Below are 20,140 nucleotides of genomic sequence, written 5' to 3'. Positions count from 1 at the left end.
TATGTGGTTATTTTTTAATATATTAATGTAATTGTTTTTTGAGCAACTTGAACTTTTTTATTACCCCTGGACACTATTTTATATAACTTCCAAGCTATGAAATGCTGTGCTATAAATGCTATGTTTGTATAAGAATAATTTTGTATATAAAAATGTAGGATATCTGGAACATCCTTTATCAAATCTCATTACCAACGTGCTAATTACTAAAAAAGCCAAGAAGAAGTTAGAGTCGTAAAGAAAATTCTCAATATTATTGCAAGGATTTGAAGTAAATACATGTTTTTTCCTAGGGATTTCAAGCTGTATTTGATGTTTTCTGAGCTTTTAGTAGATTTCTTCTCTCTTCCAGGCATTTAGCATCACTTTTTAATTTATTCCAAAAATTTCACCTAATTTTTAATGTGATTACAGGAGGTTGAAGTCAGTTAAAGTTCGTTCCAAGGCTTTACAGTAATTTCTTCTGGTTTCTCCAGACAATCCTATGTCCTTGAACCTCTTCTTTATCCAGACATTTAAGGTAATTTTTTACATTGTACTACCATACATTTCAAGCCACGTTTTATTTCAGACCCATCAAGCAATTCTCAATCCTATTCCAGGAATTTGAAGGCATTTAAAGATTCTCTCTATCGTTTTTTTTACATATTCCGGGAATTTGAAATAAATTAACGTTTTTTTAAGGATTTCAAGCTCTATTTGATTTTTTCTAGGTTATTGCTGCCATCCATATTTATTGCAGGAATTTTGGATCACTTTTCTCTTTATTATAGCAACTTCAAACAACTCTCAATTCTATTCGAAGAATTCTAAGCATTTAAAGTTTCTCCCTGGAATTTCCATAATCTTTAAAAAACGGTTTTTTACATATTCCAGATAATGGAAGTAAATTCAAGTTTTTTCCATGGGATTTCAAGCTGTATTTGACGTTTTCTGAGCTTTTGGTACATTTCTTCTCTCTTCCAGGCATTTAGGGCATCACTTTTCACTTTATTCCAAAAATTTCACCCAATTATTAAGGTGATTACAGGAGTTTAAAGTCAGTTCCTTACAAGGCTTTACAGTCATTTCTTCTGGTTTCTTGGGGACAATCCTTATGTCCTTGGACCTCTCCTTTATTCCAGACATTTGAAGTAATTTTTTACCTTATACCATGGATTTGAAGCCAGTTTTTATTTTCTTCCAGACCCATCAAGCAATTCTCAATCCTATTCCAGGAATTTGAAGGCATTTAAAGTTTCTCTCTGTCGTTTTTTACATATTCCGGGAATTTGAAATAAATTAAGTTTTTTTTTAGGGATTTCAAGCTCTACTTCATTTTTTTTGTAGGTAGCAATAACCTACCATCCATATTTAATCCAGGAATTTTGGATCACTTTTTTCTTTAATCCAGCCACTTCAAATAACTCTCAATTCTATTCCAAGCATTTGAAGTTTCTCCCTGGTATTTCCATAAGCTTTTAAAGCCGTTTTTTACATATTCCAAATAACTGCAGTAAATTCAAGTTTTTTCCATGGGATTTCAAGCTGTATTTGATGTTTTCTGGGTTATTGGTGTATTTCCTTTCTATTCCAGGTATTTCAGCGCAGTTGTCGTTTTATTCCAAATGCTTCCAGGCTTTTTTCAATCTTATTCCAAAAATTTGACGGCATTTAAAGTTGCTCCCTGGGATTTCCTTAAATTTTTAAATTGCATTTTTTATATATTCCAGAAATTTGAAGTAAATTTCTGTTTTTTTGCAGGGATTTTTTGCTGTTGGTACATTTCCTCCTTATTTCAGAAAATTCACACCATCCTTAACATGAAGCAAATCGAACAATGCACTTTTTTATTATTCCTTGACATTTTTCCACATTACTTCCAAGCTATTAAGCCGCGTACTCATTGACGAACTGTAACTGTAACAGCAACCAAATTCAGTAATGTGGACGTGCACCGAACAGAGTTCGCGAGCACGCGCAGAGCCGCTTTTGTCAAATTTTGTCGGTTTTTAGGACGAACACAAAGGAATTCTCAGTTGGTTCGTGGACTTTGTTTTGCGAAGTTCGCGTGTGCCGTGCAACTAATATAATTAGCCAAATACCTTAATGTCACTGCTAGTCTGTCTTGAACGGATATTGCTTCTCTGCAAGTAGTATTCATTTTCTGAATCTTCGGACCAATTAAATTAATACAATATTCAAAATTCGTTGGACTCATGCGGGTAAAATTTTTGTAGCGTCCGCTAATTTGCTGCATCTTCAAGCTGCAAATAATGAAGATCCACTTCTCTCTTTATACCAGTGCGTGAGACCACCATCGCCGAGGAAGTTTTTCTTTTTCAATTAATGCATCTATTAAAATAAAAGCAGCACTGGCTATCATTTCTGGTTGCGACATGGCGGCTTGAGCTCACGGCCAACAATGCGGATCGAGAAGGTCGCGAGAGCAAAAAACGTGGTTACAGTAGTTCCTTTGATACAGTAACTGTTGCAGTTACAGTTACAAGTTTGTTAATAAGTACGCGGCTTTAAAGAGATTTGTGTAATTCCTTTGTAAATTATAAAGGACAGTCTATAGAACAAGGTGATAATATTTTTCACAAAGATTTCTCGTTTTTTGGCCATAATTGGCAAGAAACTTAAGTGGAGTTTATATGTATAGAAAAAGCCTTTTCCAAGGAATAATTTGATATATGAAGGATTTTTGTAGGTCCAGTACTTTTGGAGCTAAAACCAGTTTTAACTGCAAAGGACCGATGCCCACCAGAATTAGGGTTTTTGGTATAATTTCAATCATTTGGATTTTGTTTATTGGACCTTTTCCTATATAATTTTCAAACTATTTAGGATATTCTAATAATTCTTTCACTGTGTTAAAGAAAAAGCATTTTCTAAAAAACAATTTCATATATGAACCACTTTTGTGGGTCCAATACTTTCTGAGCTAGAGCTAATTTTGTCTTTTAACAACCAATGCCTAGGGTTTTTGAAAACTTGCATTTTTTAATTATTCTTCAACTTTTTTTCAGATAACTTCTAAACTATTTAAGTTACTTGTATAATTTTTTTGAAGAAATATATGGGACAGTCTTTAGATGAATTCTGTGTAAAAAAGTTGATCCTCTGAGTTGAAAATTCAGCAAATTGAAGAAGTTTTGGTTACTAAATATTTTTTTCTGATAATGTTCTCCTGTTTTTTAAGTATAACTTCAATTCTCCTCGAGAAATTTAAATAGAGCTTCTACCTATAGAAAATGCTTTTCCAAGGAATAATTTCATATATGAACGATTTTCGTAGGTAAGATACTTTTCGAGCTAGAACCAGTTTTGTCTGCAAAGAATTGATGCCCCCAAGATTTAGGTTGTTTCAAAGATTTGCCCTTCTTAATTATTCTTGGACGTTTCTCCAATAAATTTCCAAGCTATTTAATCGAATATAAAATATGCAAAGCAAAGCAATTTAAAGAAAAAGTGAGGTGCCCAAAAAAATGATTTATCTCTTACCTCGTCTAAAAATTCCGGTTCCGAAGCGGACGCGTCCCACCGATTGTTCAAAATAAATATGTTGGGCTTCGACAATTTCTTTGACACTTTATGAAAGAAATTCTTCTCCTAAATCGAGTAAAACTGATTAAATACCCCCCAAATGAATAAACTGCAAAACTCACTGTGACCATTAAAGTGGATTCGGCATTGGCTACTAAAACGAACACGTCCGCGTCCAAGCAATGTTTGTCGATCCATTCGTCTAGGTTCGGTGTTACGTCCACTCCAGGGGAGTCCACGAATACCACATCGTCTCGCAATAAAAGGCACCTGAAATATATTTTATTAAAAGCAGAACAAGTTCAGCAGGAGAACTTGAACGTACCGATTTTTAGGCCAATAAACGCGCACCATTTGCGATTCACTTAGTTTCTCCTTGCATAGGGCGTGCGCCAGTTGTCCTACAGACTCTACGGCACGTTGCTCATCTGACCCTTCTAAGGTCAAGTAAGGATCTTCAGAGGAGGAACCTTCAACCTTTAAAACACTTTTTTATCAATCGTCTTTCTTAATACGGTATTTATTCACCTGTAAGAAGCAATTGGTGGTATGTCCAATTCCGCTCGGTAATATTTTATCCCTGAGCATAGCATTGATCACGGAACTTTTCCCGTTGGACGTTCTTCCGAAAAATGCCACTTTCATGTGGTCTCTGGCGAGAACTTCCCTGATGCTGTGCACTTTATCCACAAACTCTTCGATTTGTTTGACTTTTTCTTCGGATACAATGTCATCCTCTTTTTCAACTTCTGAGGATTAAGACAAATCTGTAGAGTATCAGCTCTGTTTTTCAATGTGCTGGCTTTAATTGCTATTTCTTCCAGGCAATTGAAGTTTCAGTTAAATTAATTTATTACTACTTCCAGGCACTTGAAGTCTAGCAACATTTGCTTGAAAGAAATGACTTCGACAGCCTCAACTGCCTTTTCCAGGTAGTTGAAGTCATTTCTTTCAAGTAATTGATGTCATTTATAAGGTATCAACTGACTGGAAGAATTAATGCTTGACAGTTGCTTGGTTATAAACACAGTTGAAGCTATATGCCTGGATGAAATGATACATGTACTACTTAAAAGAAACTACAAACATGTCCTGATTTATGGCCGAGTGAGAGATCAGGCAGAGATATACAGGATGAATGTTTTTCAGGTTATTGTTTATTATACAAAAAGTTGAGACATCTTGAACCCACTGTAAAAAATACAAGGGAGAGAGGCTGTATACTAACACCCATTCCTCACTCAGTGCTTATCAAAAATTCCATTTTATGCAATGCCAGGAAGATCTATAATCATCTGCCAAAAACGTTGACTTAAAAATATTCTCCTAAGCAAATCCTACTATACAGTGAGTGAATTTTTACAAAACAGAATTTAATCCCTCGGCACTTTCATTTCCCTTACCTACTTCCCTAAATATACCAACTAGTACTAGATTGAAGATCCTTTTAATGTCCGATTATTAATTTACTTTTTGTTTTGTAACCTGTTTTTAAAATGTGTGTTTCATGTTTTAATACCTGACTTCAACTGACAAAGAAATGACTTCAAGTGCCTAGAAGAAATGATACATTTGACTACTTGAAAAGTTTTTGCAAAGTATTAGAGATAGAAATGTTCTGAAGTCAAAATAACTATCACATTCTAAATATTATTCCCATATTAGCCTAACATTTAGTGGAACTATGCTATCATATATATAATTTGTGTTTATCACCAATAAAGATTAACTGATTAATTATTAATGACTAACAAACAAACCCAAACCATAAATCCACATTGTCGCCTAAACTAGATAAAATTTATGGTATTACTTACCATGCATATAATTAACAGCATCACCAACATAATCCTCGATTTCACCAAAAATATCGTTGATTTTCTTCTTTGCCTTCACGAAAATCTGCAAAGGAGAATTATCGATGCCGTTAGTCCTTAGCACTGGCGTCATATTGGGCCTATTATGGGGCCCATCTCCGCCCATCATCGATATGGTGCGATTGATGTAAGCGGCCATTTTAATTCATGTGCCAACTTCTTGTGTGATTTACAAATTTTACATCTACGGCATGCAGTGCTTTGGCCAGCCAAACTGAAAAAAAAAAAAACATAAATATATAGGTACATCGGAAAAGCATGAACAATAGGAAATATCTCAGACTAAAATTATAAAGTAGTAGTTTATAGTACTGAAATTAAAGTTACATATATTAAAATAGAGAGGCAATATATTGATAGCTGTGGGTTAATTCATATAAAGAAGTAACTGCAGTTTATGCCTGAGTACATAAAGTTACAATTGGCATAATAATAAACCTCATACATTTTTTTTACTAATAAAAAGGATGCATGTATTGCTTACTGTGATTTTAAGTGATATAAGATGGAGTTTTTATATAGAGTGATATGATATTTTTCACAAGCTTAGATGTAATTTATTATATTATATTTTCTATAATGACAATGTAAATGGATTCCGTTGACAATAAATTAATGTTTTGTGTTCCCGAAAGTAATTGACTGACTCATTACATGGTTTTAGGTATTTAATAATTAAAGCAAAGCTGATGCAAATATACACGAGTACTAATAAGTGAATAATATACAGAATACCCTTACTAAACATGCAATACATATTATTTATAAATGAAATGGTACACCTGGTTGGGCATATTATCCCTGTGGCCCAGGATTCTAACCTCACAAACCTTAAAACCCAAAATTTAAGTTGTTATTATCCCTAATAAATGTAATAAATATAAATAAACACTTACGTAAGCCGGATAGTTTGTTTTATTTGGAGTTTTGTTGAGTTTTCCCGATTAGTTTTTCCTAAAAATAAATTTTTTGTGTTGATTGACGTTCTCGTCACTTGACTTTTATTATTATAACTTGATTTTTTACAATTAATTACCTTTTATTAGTTTATAACATTTTAAATACTATTTACAATGTAATCGAATATTTTATATGGATGTTGTTTTTTTTTTCTTGAACTCTGGGGATTTTTTTGGATGCGTTTTTTGGAAATGCTGGAAATTTTTTTGACACTTTGATAAAATCTAGGGAATTTTGTATTTCGCCACTTAGGGATATTTCGAACTGTCATTCATTGACGTCTCTCTTGTCACAGATGACGTTTTATTTTGACGTTTACAATTTTTGTTTGGCATAAACTGTCAAAGGAAGTGGGTGGAAATAATTTTTTCTTTTCCACACATTAATAGTGAAACTACTGCTAATTTAACTATAGAATGTGCTTTCATTTCTAGTATAAAAGGTAAATAAATCTGCTTGAACATTTTTTGTATATATGCCAGGACTGATATGGAGATCCAGCAAATGGGGACATAGATGTATAGATTTTTCCTTCTGTCTTTTAGGGAGTAACTCATAATCCCCGATCTCCAAAATGATTGGAGGGCTGTTTGTGTACAACCACAAAGGGGAGGTTCTTATCTCAAGAGTCTACAGAGATGATATAGGCAGGAACGCAGTAGATGCTTTTCGGGTCAATGTTATCCATGCTAGACAACAAGTTAGATCCCCAGTTACAAATATTGCTAGAACCTCATTTTTCCATATTAAGGTAAGGAGTATTTTTGGTTTTAATTTCTTAGAAAGTCGTTTCTCTTCAGTAGTAATGTCAGGTTTATTTATTAATTTATTACAAGTGACAAATTATAAACCTGCATACTATAAAATGCAAATCGAAGAAACTAAATTGAAAAAAAAAACAATAAAATAAGTAATGATGTTTTTCATGGGTATTATATGTTTGGCACATTACATGAATTCGCAAAGAATAATATAATTCATTTTAAGCAAGGGAGTAGTTGTGATGAGAGGGTAGGCAGGGAACCAGGAAATTACATTATTCAGAAGAGTAGGATACTCAACTTGGGTGTTTAAACAAGAATACTGGCAAAAAATCGCTTTACTTGGTTGAGAGTGTGCAGACTGAAACTCTTTTAGAAAACTCTTCTTCTGGAAATCCCTGGGGTGCATAAACACCATGAGTTCTAAAATACAAGAGCTTTAAAAACCTTTTTTGACCTCTATCGAGTTTTTGAATGTGTGTTTTATACTTTAGAGATCAGACAACCAAAGCATACTTTAAGAATAATGTTTTTTAAAACCCAATTAAGTCTGTTTATTTCGACATAAGTTTATTTCGAAGAAATTGAGAAGTTGGTAATGGAGTGCCTGGAAGTTATCATCCCTTTGGTTACTATCAAAAAATGGCAATATTTCTAACTTTTCCAGGTACTCAACATACCCAATTGTCTCTTCCAGGTGTTTGGAAAGTAAAGCTGCTCAGTTTCCTGGAAGAAAATTGAGAAATTCATCATGGAGTACCTGGAAGTTATCATCCCTTTAGTTGCTGGCCAAAATCCCCAACAAATTGCAAAATTTCCAATTTTTCTGACTTCTCCCAGGCTTTGAAGTAACCAACTGTGTCTTCAAAATTCAAATTTACATTGTTTATTAATTCTCTCTACATTTGAGTACTTACACACCTCAATAAGACTGAAATGTGATAAAACTCCTCAAATGAATAAAATGTATTTACAATTTAAATGTCGACACCTCTTTAGATGTAAGTAGATCAGAACAAGATATATTTCATGTTTGGTACCGATGGGGAACTTGGAAAGAAAGGCTGTTAGATTTTCTGAATTCCCTAAATTGAGAAATTAGGACTGAAGTGCCTGGACATTATCATCCCTTTGGTTACTCTCAAAACTCTCCCTGACAATCTGTCAAATTATATCTGATAAAATACTATTAAAATATAAAAATTTACTATTATCACTATTTTTAACTTAAACTTTCTACCAGGTATTGATGTAAAGTTGATCACTAAAATATTCCTCTATATTAAGATATGCTTTGCTACCTAAAAGTTTCTTACATTTACATTGGCCAGTCTTCCAAGTTTTGCAAGTTACAGGGTGAGTAGTTGTACATTTTTTTTATCTCTTTAATTGATTATTAGTGGTAGAGGAATATTTTGTGACTGTTCAATAAGATGTGCTCCTTGCATAATTAAATGCCTGTGAGGAATAAATAAACAGGTAATATCTTAATTGTGTTTCTTAAAAAAAGACAGGCTTGCATGAATCCTCAATCCAAAAATCCCTCAAAGTACATAAAGATTGTACATGATAGTTATAAGTAACAACTGCGACTACCCCAAAGGGGAAGATCACATCAGAACAAAATATGCCTGTAACTCACAAGTGTGTTTATCTCAAAACTTCCATGGTAAAGTTACTAATATTAGGATCACCATGCTCTTTTCAGAGGGCCAACATTTGGATTGCAGCGGTAACCAAGCAAAATGTCAATGCTGCAATGGTTTTTGAGTTCTTGCTCAAGATCATTGACGTTATGCAGTCCTACTTTGGTAAAATATCTGAGGAAAATATCAAGAATAATTTCGTTTTGATTTACGAGTTGCTTGATGGTAAATTCTCTTGTGCCTAACACAAATGTGTAAAAATAAAGGTCTAATTTTTAGAGATTCTTGATTTCGGTTACCCCCAGAATACCGATACGGGGGTATTAAAGACTTTTATTACTCAGCAAGGTATTAAATCGGCCACAAAAGAAGAACAGGCCCAGATAACTTCTCAGGTTACTGGCCAAATTGGTTGGCGTAGAGAAGGTATTAAGTATAGAAGGAATGAACTTTTCCTGGATGTTTTGGAGTATGTTAACCTGTTGATGTCCCCGCAAGGTATACAGAGCCGGTTCCTCTGGATATTAAATTAAAAAAAAAATGTTTTTTGTGGCGTTTTTAGGACAAGTTCTATCGGCTCATGTTGCCGGTAAAGTAGTGATGAAATCGTATCTCTCTGGTATGCCGGAATGCAAGTTTGGCATAAACGATAAAATTGTCATGGAGGCTAAAGGAAAGGGAACATTGGGTTCCACCTCGGACTCCGATACTACCAGGTCTGGCAAGCCGGTTGTCGTGATTGACGACTGTCAATTTCATCAGTGTGTTAAACTTAGTAAATTTGAAACTGAACATTCCATTAGTTTTATACCGCCCGATGGGGAGTTTGAACTTATGAGGTAAGTCACATTTTTTTTCAAAGTCAAAGTCATGTATGTAGTTTACATTACATTATCTTAAAAGTTCAACTTATTTTATGCACCTAGGGAACTGTTTATAACTCAAAAACTATTCGACATACACATCTCAAATTTTTTACATATATTCTCTAATTAAATTGATTGGACACCTATTTTAGGATTTTCCAATAAAGCTCAAGAATTTTGAGAAAAAAAAGTTTTTTTAGAAGGGCGATTTTTATTCTATTAATCCACAAATTGTCTATAAATCAAAAACTATCCAACGTACACATTTGAAATTTTTTACATAAATACTGTTTAATTAAACTGATTACTATTTCAGGATTTTCAGAACAATATTTTCTCAAATTAATATTTTTAAAATTTGCACTTAGGTCTGATTTGATGAAAATTACAACCTCATCACTTTCATTCATTTTCACATCATTATAATACTTTATTATTATAGTTATTTCATAATCGGGAATGTTGTATACCTAGTACAATTAAATCTGCAAACTTTTTTGAATTTGAATTGTTGTTCTTTTAATGAATTTCTCATGAATGTTACCTATATTAAGGTGTAAAACATTTAGTAGCTAGTAGGCCTCTGGAGAAATTTTTTTGGTTGAATTACCTTAACTTCTTATTGTTCATTAGCCATAACCATGTTTTACTTTTTAATGCTTTCAGAAGATACTGAAATAAAGGACATAAGAGATCAACGGATTTTGTGTTCTAATTCGGTTTATATTTGTTATTTGTACTAACACAATCATTACACTGTTTTTTAGATAGTCTTTCACCTCATACTCGACAGCATAAACTTCACAAACCACTATTTTTATGATAAAACTCTTGGCAATTAAGCATTTCATATAGACTTTATACGACGCCAATATAAATTTGTTTTGCCCTATCCCCAAGTATTAGTGACGTATGGTTATGTTTTAGCTTTTTAACAAAGGAAATTCTTATTAGCCTTTCATTGTCTTCAATACATTTGTTTTGTTCTCTTAAAGTACTTTCAATACAAAAGTGCCTTTTTTGACTTTGTACCGCATCTCACCTTATAGTAACACTCTGGATCTTCTGGAAAAATTATTTTTTAGGACGTCAATTACAGACGGAAGGCCTCATTTCATAATCATGATCATCCATGATCTCTGTGTGATATTTATACGAATTTGGGAGTCATAAGTGCCTTTTTTGACAAGTCAAGATTTTCTTCCTATTTTTATTAAGATTGTCATTGAGTGTAGTGTTACAAACTGCAGGATATTCTTCGGTTTTAGGGCAATGTACAAAGAAAAAAAAATCCACTTAAGAACAATTTTCAATTTCAACTCTCACGTCATACTTTAAGGAAATATTTATGAAGTTTATAATCAGAGAAAATATGACAACATCGGCTTAAAAATCAATGTCAAATATAGTTTTACATTGAGTCGTCTGTCAATTGTCGCCAAATAAGTGGGGTGCAGCGGTGCCAACTATAGGAAATTTTCTTTTACGCTTACTCACTTTTATTCAATTTTATGTTTTATTCCAGTATTCTTAGTAGTACCTTTTTTGAAATTTTTCATACTATTCAATTTTCAAGGTGTTAGTCAATTTAAAATGTCAAATCTAAGGTATTTACTAGGAACACTATCATAAGAAAAGCACGATGTTTGAGAAATAATTTTTTTGTAAATGCTGTTTTAAGCTTAAAATAATGCATTCAAAATTTGTAAAAATCTCTGCTAAATAACACCAACGCTTGAGCTTCAAACTCATGATGAAAATATTTGGTCACTTATAATTGGAACACCATCTAAGGATCTAATAATAGCAGCATATTTAAAATTTTCTAACTTTTAAATATACCAACCTTATGCTTTCTTTAATATCACTGTTGGTTTTATCCGCACGCTGTTGCTACGTTGGCTTAATAATAATGCTTGGAATGCTTTCAGTGTTTGATTTGTTTTTATCAGTTTTTTGTACTAATTGGTTGACCTTTAATTCCATGCCGTATTATTTTCTAAATCCTGAATTTGCTGTTTAAAGAAATCAATCACTTTATCCAGCAGCACATGTATTGCAAATCTTTGACATTTTTCATAGATGAATTTAATCTGAAACACGTTTTGCAGTCTTCTATGTTGCAACCAGCACAACGAACTATGTTTATTTATTTATTCAATACTACGAATACCAAGTAGGTAATTACATGTAAAGTTAAGTAAAGATAAAAGTACATACACATAAATGAAATTCCTAAAATACATAGTGACAACCATAAATCTCTTGAAACCTATACCTAATAAAAAGAAAAATAATAATAATTATATTAAAACAACTTAACCACCAAACCACATCAAATATATAAAAAAAAGATAAAACTTTCCTAATGTAGTAAAAACTTATTTTAAATGTTGCTATAAAAGAAATTATATTTGGCCTCGTCTTCAGTAAATAAGATCACTGGTAGTACTCCCTGTTCCTGCTCCGAACCACACATTTCCAAGCTAAGCAAAAAAAATAAAAAATTTTGTTGCTCTCCGCTCCCGTCCCCGAATATCCCATAACCAAGTCTCATTCTTTGTTTGTGTGCCGAACCGTATAAACGTTAATCGTTGGTGATGAAAATTGCTTATTCTACGTTTTTTATTTTTGTTATTTTTAACTTCTAAGTATCTAATATGCCTAAGCATCATGAAGTGCATACGAGAGATTCGAGAACCTCTTTACGAGAGGAAGTGCGCGTAATGCGAAAACAATTACGAAAATTTGAAAAGTTAGCAGAATCCACCCAAGGTGTCAGTGATACCAGGAGCTTGAATTATCGCCGTGCGCGGGAATCACCGCGGTCATCGCGTTCTCGCAGGAGATCAAGAAGTCAAATTGTGCCGCGTCATCGGTATCGTAAGATAAGGCGGCTTTCGAGTTCCAGTGAGAGTGTTAGTGTTAGTTCAAATGAGGTTACAAAATCCACAAGTGACCTCGAATCAAATTAGGAAAATGATACTACAGTTGGGAGCAGTAAGTAATAAACATTTATTTGGGCCGAATTTTATAGCGACTAGGACTTTATCTTGCTTCACATGGGTGACATTGAAATATTATTTTTTGATGGTGTTTGCATTTGTTTATTTTAATTTCCTAACCGACTCGACTGTGAATAAGATTGTATTATGTCTTATGCAGCAATTAGTTCTTTTGTTTTTAAATACATTTGGCTGCTTAATAAAAACATGTTAAGTACATCATTGATGTTAGATATATACATACCGGAAACTAGAAAGGAAAGTTTGTTTATTTATTTATTTTTGAGGTTTGGTGAAGACCTCTGGATTAAATAAACTGTTTGGTGAACACAGTAATAATAGTATTAGATAATAATGTATAGTTGGCAATATGACCTGTGGGTTGACGTCATTTTTTTTATGCACATGGGTATAATCAATTCTGCATGTTGGGTGAACACAGCGGATAAAATTATCAAACTGTTTGGTGAACACAGTTTTAACAAATCACACTATTTGGTGAATACAGTATCTAACTGAAAGTTAGATGTACATGCTGCGAGCTACATTTAATTTAGACAACTGGGTTAGCACAGCACATGGTTAATCTGTTTGGTGAACACAGTTTTAACAAATCACACTGTTTGGTGAATACAGTGATCTAACTGAAAGTTAGATGTACATGCTACGAGCTACATTTAATTTAGGCAACTGGGTTAGCACAGCACATGGTTTATCTGTTTGGTGAACACAGTTTTAACAAAACACACTGTTTGGTGAATACAGTGATCTAACTGAAAGTTAGATTTACATGCTACGAGCTACATTTAATTTAGGCAACTGGGTTAGCACAGCACATGGTTAATCTGTTTGGTGAACACAGTTTTAACAAATCACACTGTTTGGTGAATACAGTGATCTAACTGAAAGTTAGATGTACATGCTACGAGCTACATTTAATTTAGGCAACTGGGTTAGCACAGCACATGGTTTATCTGTTTGGTGAACACAGTTTTAACAAATCACACTGTTTGGTGAATACAGTGATCTAACTGAAAGTTAGATGTACATGCTACGAGCTACATTTGTGCCTCAATCTTTTTTAATTTATATATTTATATAAATATAGAAAGTACACTTTTTTGGGCCTGTTTGTTTATAAGGTAATATCTTTGCTGCAGTTGAACCGGAACAAATCACAGAATCAGTTTCTAGCAAGGTTTCGGGTCAATCCCTTTTTGGTTCTAATGTGCCGAATAATACAAACAAATTTTGGCCTCCATTACATAGGGAGATGGCAGAGACATGGTCAAGTATAATTGATAATGGAATTGAACAGGAAGAACGAAAAAGTTTAATTTCTAAATACCGGCTTCCGGAAAATATACCTCGTTTATTGGTACCCAAGTTAAATGAAGTTATTTTAAAAGCATCTTCAGAGTCAGTCTTATGCCGAGACTCTCGATTAGTCGATCTGCAAACTTAGATAGCTGCGAGTATTTTAGCTGTTGGAGAAGTCATAACAAAGATGTTAGTTGAAAAGGAAGGGGAGGGAAGTAAGGAATATTTACAACCCTTTTGTGATGCAGATCGCTTATTAACGGATGTTTTGAATATGGAAACCAATTCTCGAAAACAACTAGTTTCTTACCAGTTAGACAAAAATATAAAGGATACATTGATTTCCTCTCCATCAGATGAATGGTTTTTTGGTACGGAACTAGATAACGAGTAGAGACATCCAGACAATTGGAAAAGTCAGCTAGAACTATCAACATTACAGAAATTAACATTATCAAAAAGGGTGTAGCAAACACAAAATATTTAAACTCCAGGAGTCTGCCTCGAGAAGTGCGAGTACAAGGGAGAGGTCAAGGCAGACGACAGCAATATCAAAGTCGGATTCCCAGTTTCTCGAGGAATGCACCTTTCAGGAATCAAATGAATCAGGACCGCAGTACAGAAGATCGGGCCCGTCACCAAGGTAGGACAGGGCGGTATACCATCGTTAGTGACAGAGGTTAGTAAGACGGCAGGCAGACTAAAACAATTTTATAGTAAATGGACTGAAATTACTGGTGACTGAATTTATTTTAGAATGTATTAAAGGGTTTAAGATACCATTTATCAAAATACCTAATCAAGTTATAGCTCCCCGAGCCCCCAAGTGGTCGAAAAGTGAAATTAAAGATCAGTTGATCAATTTCTGGAGATGGGTGCATTAAGCAGGGTAAATCCTTTTTAACCCAAAAATCAAACGGCTCTTTTAGGTTAATTTTAAATCTAAAATCTCTAAATAGATACGTTGGGGCCAAGCATTTTAAAATTGAAGACCATAATATACCGTAATAAGGCTTATCAGTGGAAATGATTTTTTGGTAACTTTAGATTCAAAGGATGCCTATACTCTTATACCTATCCATAATTCACATAAAAAATTTTTAAGATTTGAACTTGAGAATCAAGTCTATGAATATAACTGTCTTCCTTTTGGTTTAAACTGCGCTCCTTTTCCTTTTACAAAATTAATGAAACCTTAAAAAACCTTAGTTGGTAGGTACCTTAAGGTTATAGGGGTTGGTTATCAATAATATTTCTTGACGACATATTGCTGATAGGAAAAACACGCGCAGAATACCATGAAAATTTGCGAAAAACAGTTACATTTTTAGAATCGTTAAGTTTTATAATAAGACTAAAGTATTATGATTTCATCACAGACATGTAAATATTTGGGGTTTGTGTATGATTCTGTAAAAATGTCTGTCTCTCTTCCGGCAGAAAAGAGGGAAAAAATTATTGGACTTAAAAATTTGTCTTACGTAAATCGTGTAAAATAGGGGATTTTGCTCGATTTATAGGCACCTTAACATCTGCGTGTCCTGCAGTTTCTTATGGTTGGCTTTACACCAAATCCTTCGAACGTGAAAAATTTTTTAGCCCTTGAAAATTCAATGGGAAATTTTGGTGCAAAGATGTTACTTTCACCAAGATTATCTATGGATTTTTAATAGTGGCTATCTAAGGTTAAAAAAGCAGAAAAATCAATAAAACCTCTTGAGTTTTGTATCGAAATTTTTTCAGATGCATTCCTGACCGGGTGGGGAATATCTTGTGGTGGTAAAAGATATCATGGACTTTGGAACTTGCAAGAAAGAGAATTCATATTAACTTCCTAGAACTTTTATCAGCTTTTTTCGGACTTAAATGCTTTGCAACCAACCTTAAGAACTGCAATATTTTATGCCGTATTGTTAATACTACCGCCATAGGATATATTATTCGAATGGGTAGTGTAAAGCATCCAAAGCTCAATGCCCGGGAAATTTGGCGTTGGTGCGAGGCCCGTAATATAATTATTTTTGCTTCTTACATTAAATCTAAGGAGAATCATGAGGCGGACGAGGAGTCTAGAAAACTTGACATAGAAACTGAATGGGAAATAAATTATTTCGCCTTTGAAAAAACAAAAATGTTTTTCCCAATTCTCGAGGTCGACTTATTTGCGTCAAGAATTAATAAGAAATGTAATAAATTTGTCTGGTGGAGAAGAGATCCAGGAACGTGGGAAGTTGATGCCTTTACTTTGAACTGGAAAGATTTTTATTTTTATGCATTTCCGTCCTTTCAGTTAATTTTACGAGTTCTTCAAAAAATTATTGCCTGCAATCGTTCTAAATTTTATTAGAACTCTCTCAAACGACAGTATTGACTTAGAAGTTTTAACACAAAAGCTTGCCCTAGCGATGGGCCAGAGGGTGCAAACCTTGGCGAATATTGAGATCGAAAATATTATTGAATCAAGTAATATGATCAATATTAAAATTCCTAAGCGGGTGAAAACTTCGGGTCCAAACAGAACCCAACCCCGTTTGAGTATTACCATTTTTTCCAGAGGATCCCAGAGTATGCGTAGCCTCAACTATTAAGTTTTATTTAGAACAAACTCATAACTTACGAAACTCTTCAATCAGAAATCTTTTTATGGCATTTAAAAAACCCTATCGAAATGCCACTACACAATTCATAAGTAGATGGATCAAGAGTATGCTCGACAAGAGTGGCTTAGATACTTCTTTATTTAAGGCGCATAGTACTAGACACGCTACGACATCGGGAAGCGCTCGAAAAGGTGTAAGTATGGATGTAATCAGGCTATCGGCAAGGTGGACAGAGAGGTCTAAAACGTTTGCTAATTTTTATAATTGACCATTAAGAGTAGAAAATAATTTCACAACAACTATTTTAAGCAGTCAGTAGTTATTGTATTATCCATTTAAAATGGGTTAAGGTTCTATTTTACGTGGTTATTTTATAAGGTTAAGGTGTTATTTTGTATTATTAGGTACATCATATTATACGTATAATTTTATCTGCACCCGACAACGGTTAATTTCTTTTTTATTATTTTTTGTTAGAAATAAAAGGTTATAATTCTTTTAGTATTATGGTGTATCAATTTATTGTTGCCGATTTCTTTAAACATCTACCAGTGATCTTATTTACTGAAGACGAGGCCAAATATAATTAAAAGATCAAACGAACTTACCTGGAAGTGAAGTTCGATCTTAATTATATGTAGGCCTCGTCGAAGTAAATAAGTCCCCCCCAGCCCAAGTATTCCCGAGTGCAACAATAAAGCTTTGAAGAAATGAGACTTGGTTATGGGATATTCGGGGACGGGAGCGGAGAGCAACAAAATTTTTTATTTTTTTTGCTTAGCTTGGAAATGTGTGGTTCGGAGCAGGAACAGGGAGTACTACCAGTGATCTTATTTACTTCGACGAGGCCTACATATAATTAAGATCGAACTTCACTTCCAGGTAAGTTCGTTTGATCTTTTAATTATCTACATGTATCTCACTTAGAACTCGAATACTCACAGACATCATACGATTAAAAGGAGACTCATTTCTAGAACTTGCATAAAATATTTTTCCACAGTTTTGGATTCTAAGTCTACTCTTTGGCACATTAAAATCAATATAATTTATTAAACAACTATCAATAACTTATATAGTACAAAAACATCACTGACTAAAAATGAAAAATAGCAAGCATAGAATTGTAAGAGATCATAAATGGATAATGGTTATTTTTCATTAAATACAAATACCTTAAAAAGCGCTTTTGAACCCTTTCAATTTGATCTATGTGTATGGCCTCGATAGGCATCCATATTTGTGAGGCATATTCAAGATGTGGTCTCACTAGTGCATTATATAGTTTAACTATGGTGTCCTTGCTGTGTCTAATAACAAAACCAAGTGCCTTGTTGTCTCTTTGCACTTGCATGCTAAACATTACAATTTTGTTACTTTTTAGTACAATTTGTTTATGTATCACATTTTTTAAATTTGTTCTATATACAAGACAAATGTACTTGATAGTACAACCCAACCCAACTAGAGACCAAACTGATTAGGGAAATTCATCAAGATCTATACTAGAAGACGGAAATAATAGTCAGTGACGTATTTTCAGCTTTGATGCGCGCCGAGGGAAATAAATTCAGTGGCGGCAACAATTTCTCTTTAGTTATTATTTATAATGCCTATTATAATGGGATAGTAATAAATAGGTAAATATGTACCTCCTATCTTCAGCTTATTTCATACAAAGAATTTCTAGTTTTAAAAGATAAAATGATTTGAATTTCACATATGGGCTTAGTACCTTTACTATATTTATAAATTCCTTATAAATATAATTCCTATTATTCTGTTTTTGAAGGTGGTAGACATTGGTAGAGTAGTAATAAATAGATTTAGTTTACATAAATTAATAGATACAGTTTACACTTGATAACGGTTGGGGATACTACCAACCGAAACGTCGTGTTTTATTAACCTATTTATTACTTTCCTATTATTCTAATTACGGGTAGAATTTTTAGTAAATAATCAGCGTCGCAAACCCTAAAACTTTTTCAGGTAGGTCAGGTACCTATAGTCTGCAGTACTAGCTATAAGGGTTGTATCCCTAAAATATCCGTTACGCAGGTATGCACACTTTAATTCTCAGGCAGGTTATAGGTTATTATTTTAAAACACTTACTTAAACATTAATTTGGATTATTATTAATTTAAAAACTCAAAAACTGCGCGAGCACGCCTATGTACCAGGTCTCGGCACGACGACGATAATGAAGGAAATGAATCGATCGTTCAGTGTTGTGACCTCTGCTCCGTCGTCGATCAATATCAGTACAAAAAATTGCGCCGTCTAGGTACTTTCTTTAAACTAGGGGCTGCTTCAAATATTCCGTAAGTTGCAAGACACGGCCCGAAATAAATTTGGCACCAGTGCGCGTTTTCTTACAAAACTCTCTGGCTTTATTTAACCGAGCGGCAATTTGTATATGTATATGCGATTAAAAATTTAAAAACATAACTTTAAGCCGCTCCTGTTTTCTCGTTTCCGACTGACGTCACTGACTATTATTTACGACTTCTAGTATAAATAGTATTTTTTTTTTATATAATTATATTTCTTGATCAATTTCTAATGGTACTAACATCCAAACTTGCTTTGTAGGTACCGTACTACCAAAGATATATCGCTACCATTTCGAGTGATTCCTTTAGTGCGTGAGGTAGGACGTACCAAAATGGAGGTCAAAGTGGTGCTGAAAAGTACCTTCAAGTCCTCCCTGCTGGGACAAAAGATCGAGGTGAAAATCCCTACGCCCCTTAACACGTCTGGCGTGCAGTTGATTTGCCTGAAGGGCAAAGCCAAGTATAAAGCTTCGGAAAACGCGATCGTCTGGAAGTAAGGGTATAATTTTCCAGAGACGAATGCCCTTTAATGTGACAAAAAAATGTTTTATTCCAGAATAAAACGTATGGCGGGCATGAAGGAAACCCAACTGTCCGCGGAAATCGAGCTCCTGGAAACCGATACAAAAAAGAAATGGACTCGTCCGCCGATTTCCATGAACTTCGAGGTGCCGTTCGCTCCGTCAGGGTTTAAAGTGCGCTACCTAAAGGTGTTTGAGCCGAAACTGAATTATTCCGATCATGACGTTATTAAGTGGGTCCGTTACATCGGCAGGAGCGGTCTATACGAGACCAGATGCTAACTCGAATATTTGATTTTGAAGAAATTAGACATGCTTTTAATGATATACCATATATAAATAATATAATCGTTAGAAGAATTAGCTATTAGAGATGCATTGGATAAGTTTGGCCCATAATGAACATTGAATTAAGTACCCTAGTAAAAATAAGTTTAAAACTTTTGAAATAGATCGTCTTTTATACAAACATGTCTTATATTTTTGTTAAGTAGTTTATGTTGCTTTATCGGACAAAGATATTATTTATAATAGGATTAGAAAAATGAATTTCATATCATTTAAAATGTTTAGTTGATTTACTCGTCAACAAGGGCCCTGTGTTCGTATGACACATTAAAGTTTAGTTTCTAGACCCTTGAAGAACTTATGTGCAGTGTTATATTAATTAAAATCATCAGTGTTTATAGTGGAATGGTAATAAATAGTTAAACCTTAAA

General features: G+C 33.7%; 2 protein-coding genes across 2 annotated transcripts in view; one reads left to right on the top strand and one right to left on the bottom strand.

Annotated features, from left to right (window-relative positions):
* Positions 1-6,606, bottom strand: part of LOC126742336 (transmembrane GTPase Marf) — a 32,039-nt gene extending 25,433 nt beyond the window's left edge. Inside the window, exons 1-7 of the mRNA XM_050448978.1 lie at positions 6,442-6,606; positions 6,302-6,359; positions 5,346-5,619; positions 4,057-4,277; positions 3,854-4,005; positions 3,651-3,798; positions 3,487-3,594 (exon numbers count right to left, since the gene is read on the bottom strand). Coding sequence (XP_050304935.1) covers positions 3,487-3,594; positions 3,651-3,798; positions 3,854-4,005; positions 4,057-4,277; positions 5,346-5,544 — 828 coding nt within the window. The 5' untranslated portion in view covers positions 5,545-5,619; positions 6,302-6,359; positions 6,442-6,606. The remainder of the gene's footprint in view (positions 1-3,486; positions 3,595-3,650; positions 3,799-3,853; positions 4,006-4,056; positions 4,278-5,345; positions 5,620-6,301; positions 6,360-6,441) is intronic.
* Positions 6,607-6,648: 42 nt separating this feature from the next.
* Positions 6,649-20,140, top strand: LOC126742338 (AP-2 complex subunit mu). Its single transcript, XM_050448981.1, has 7 exons — positions 6,649-6,807; positions 6,911-7,116; positions 8,835-8,997; positions 9,052-9,270; positions 9,335-9,611; positions 19,160-19,393; positions 19,457-20,140. The coding sequence occupies exons 2-7, from the start codon at positions 6,940-6,942 to the stop codon at positions 19,701-19,703; spliced, it is 1,317 nt and encodes a 438-aa protein (XP_050304938.1). The 5' UTR covers positions 6,649-6,807; positions 6,911-6,939; the 3' UTR covers positions 19,704-20,140.

Source organism: Anthonomus grandis, chromosome 11 (genome assembly GCF_022605725.1).
Source record: "Anthonomus grandis grandis chromosome 11, icAntGran1.3, whole genome shotgun sequence".
NCBI classification, from domain to species: domain Eukaryota; kingdom Metazoa; phylum Arthropoda; class Insecta; order Coleoptera; family Curculionidae; genus Anthonomus; species Anthonomus grandis.
Note: the sequence above shows the minus strand (reverse complement) of the source record. Positions and strands in the feature narration are given on the sequence as shown.

Coding starts and splice junctions, on each gene's coding strand:
- LOC126742338 (XM_050448981.1), top strand. CDS start 6,940: ATGATTGGAGGGCTGTTTGTGTACAACCACAAAGGGGAGGTTCTTATC. Junction 7,117..8,834: donor CCTCATTTTTCCATATTAAG/GTAAGGAGTATT, acceptor TGCTCTTTTCAG/AGGGCCAACATTTGGATTGC. Junction 19,394..19,456: donor GAAAACGCGATCGTCTGGAA/GTAAGGGTATAA, acceptor GTTTTATTCCAG/AATAAAACGTATGGCGGGCA.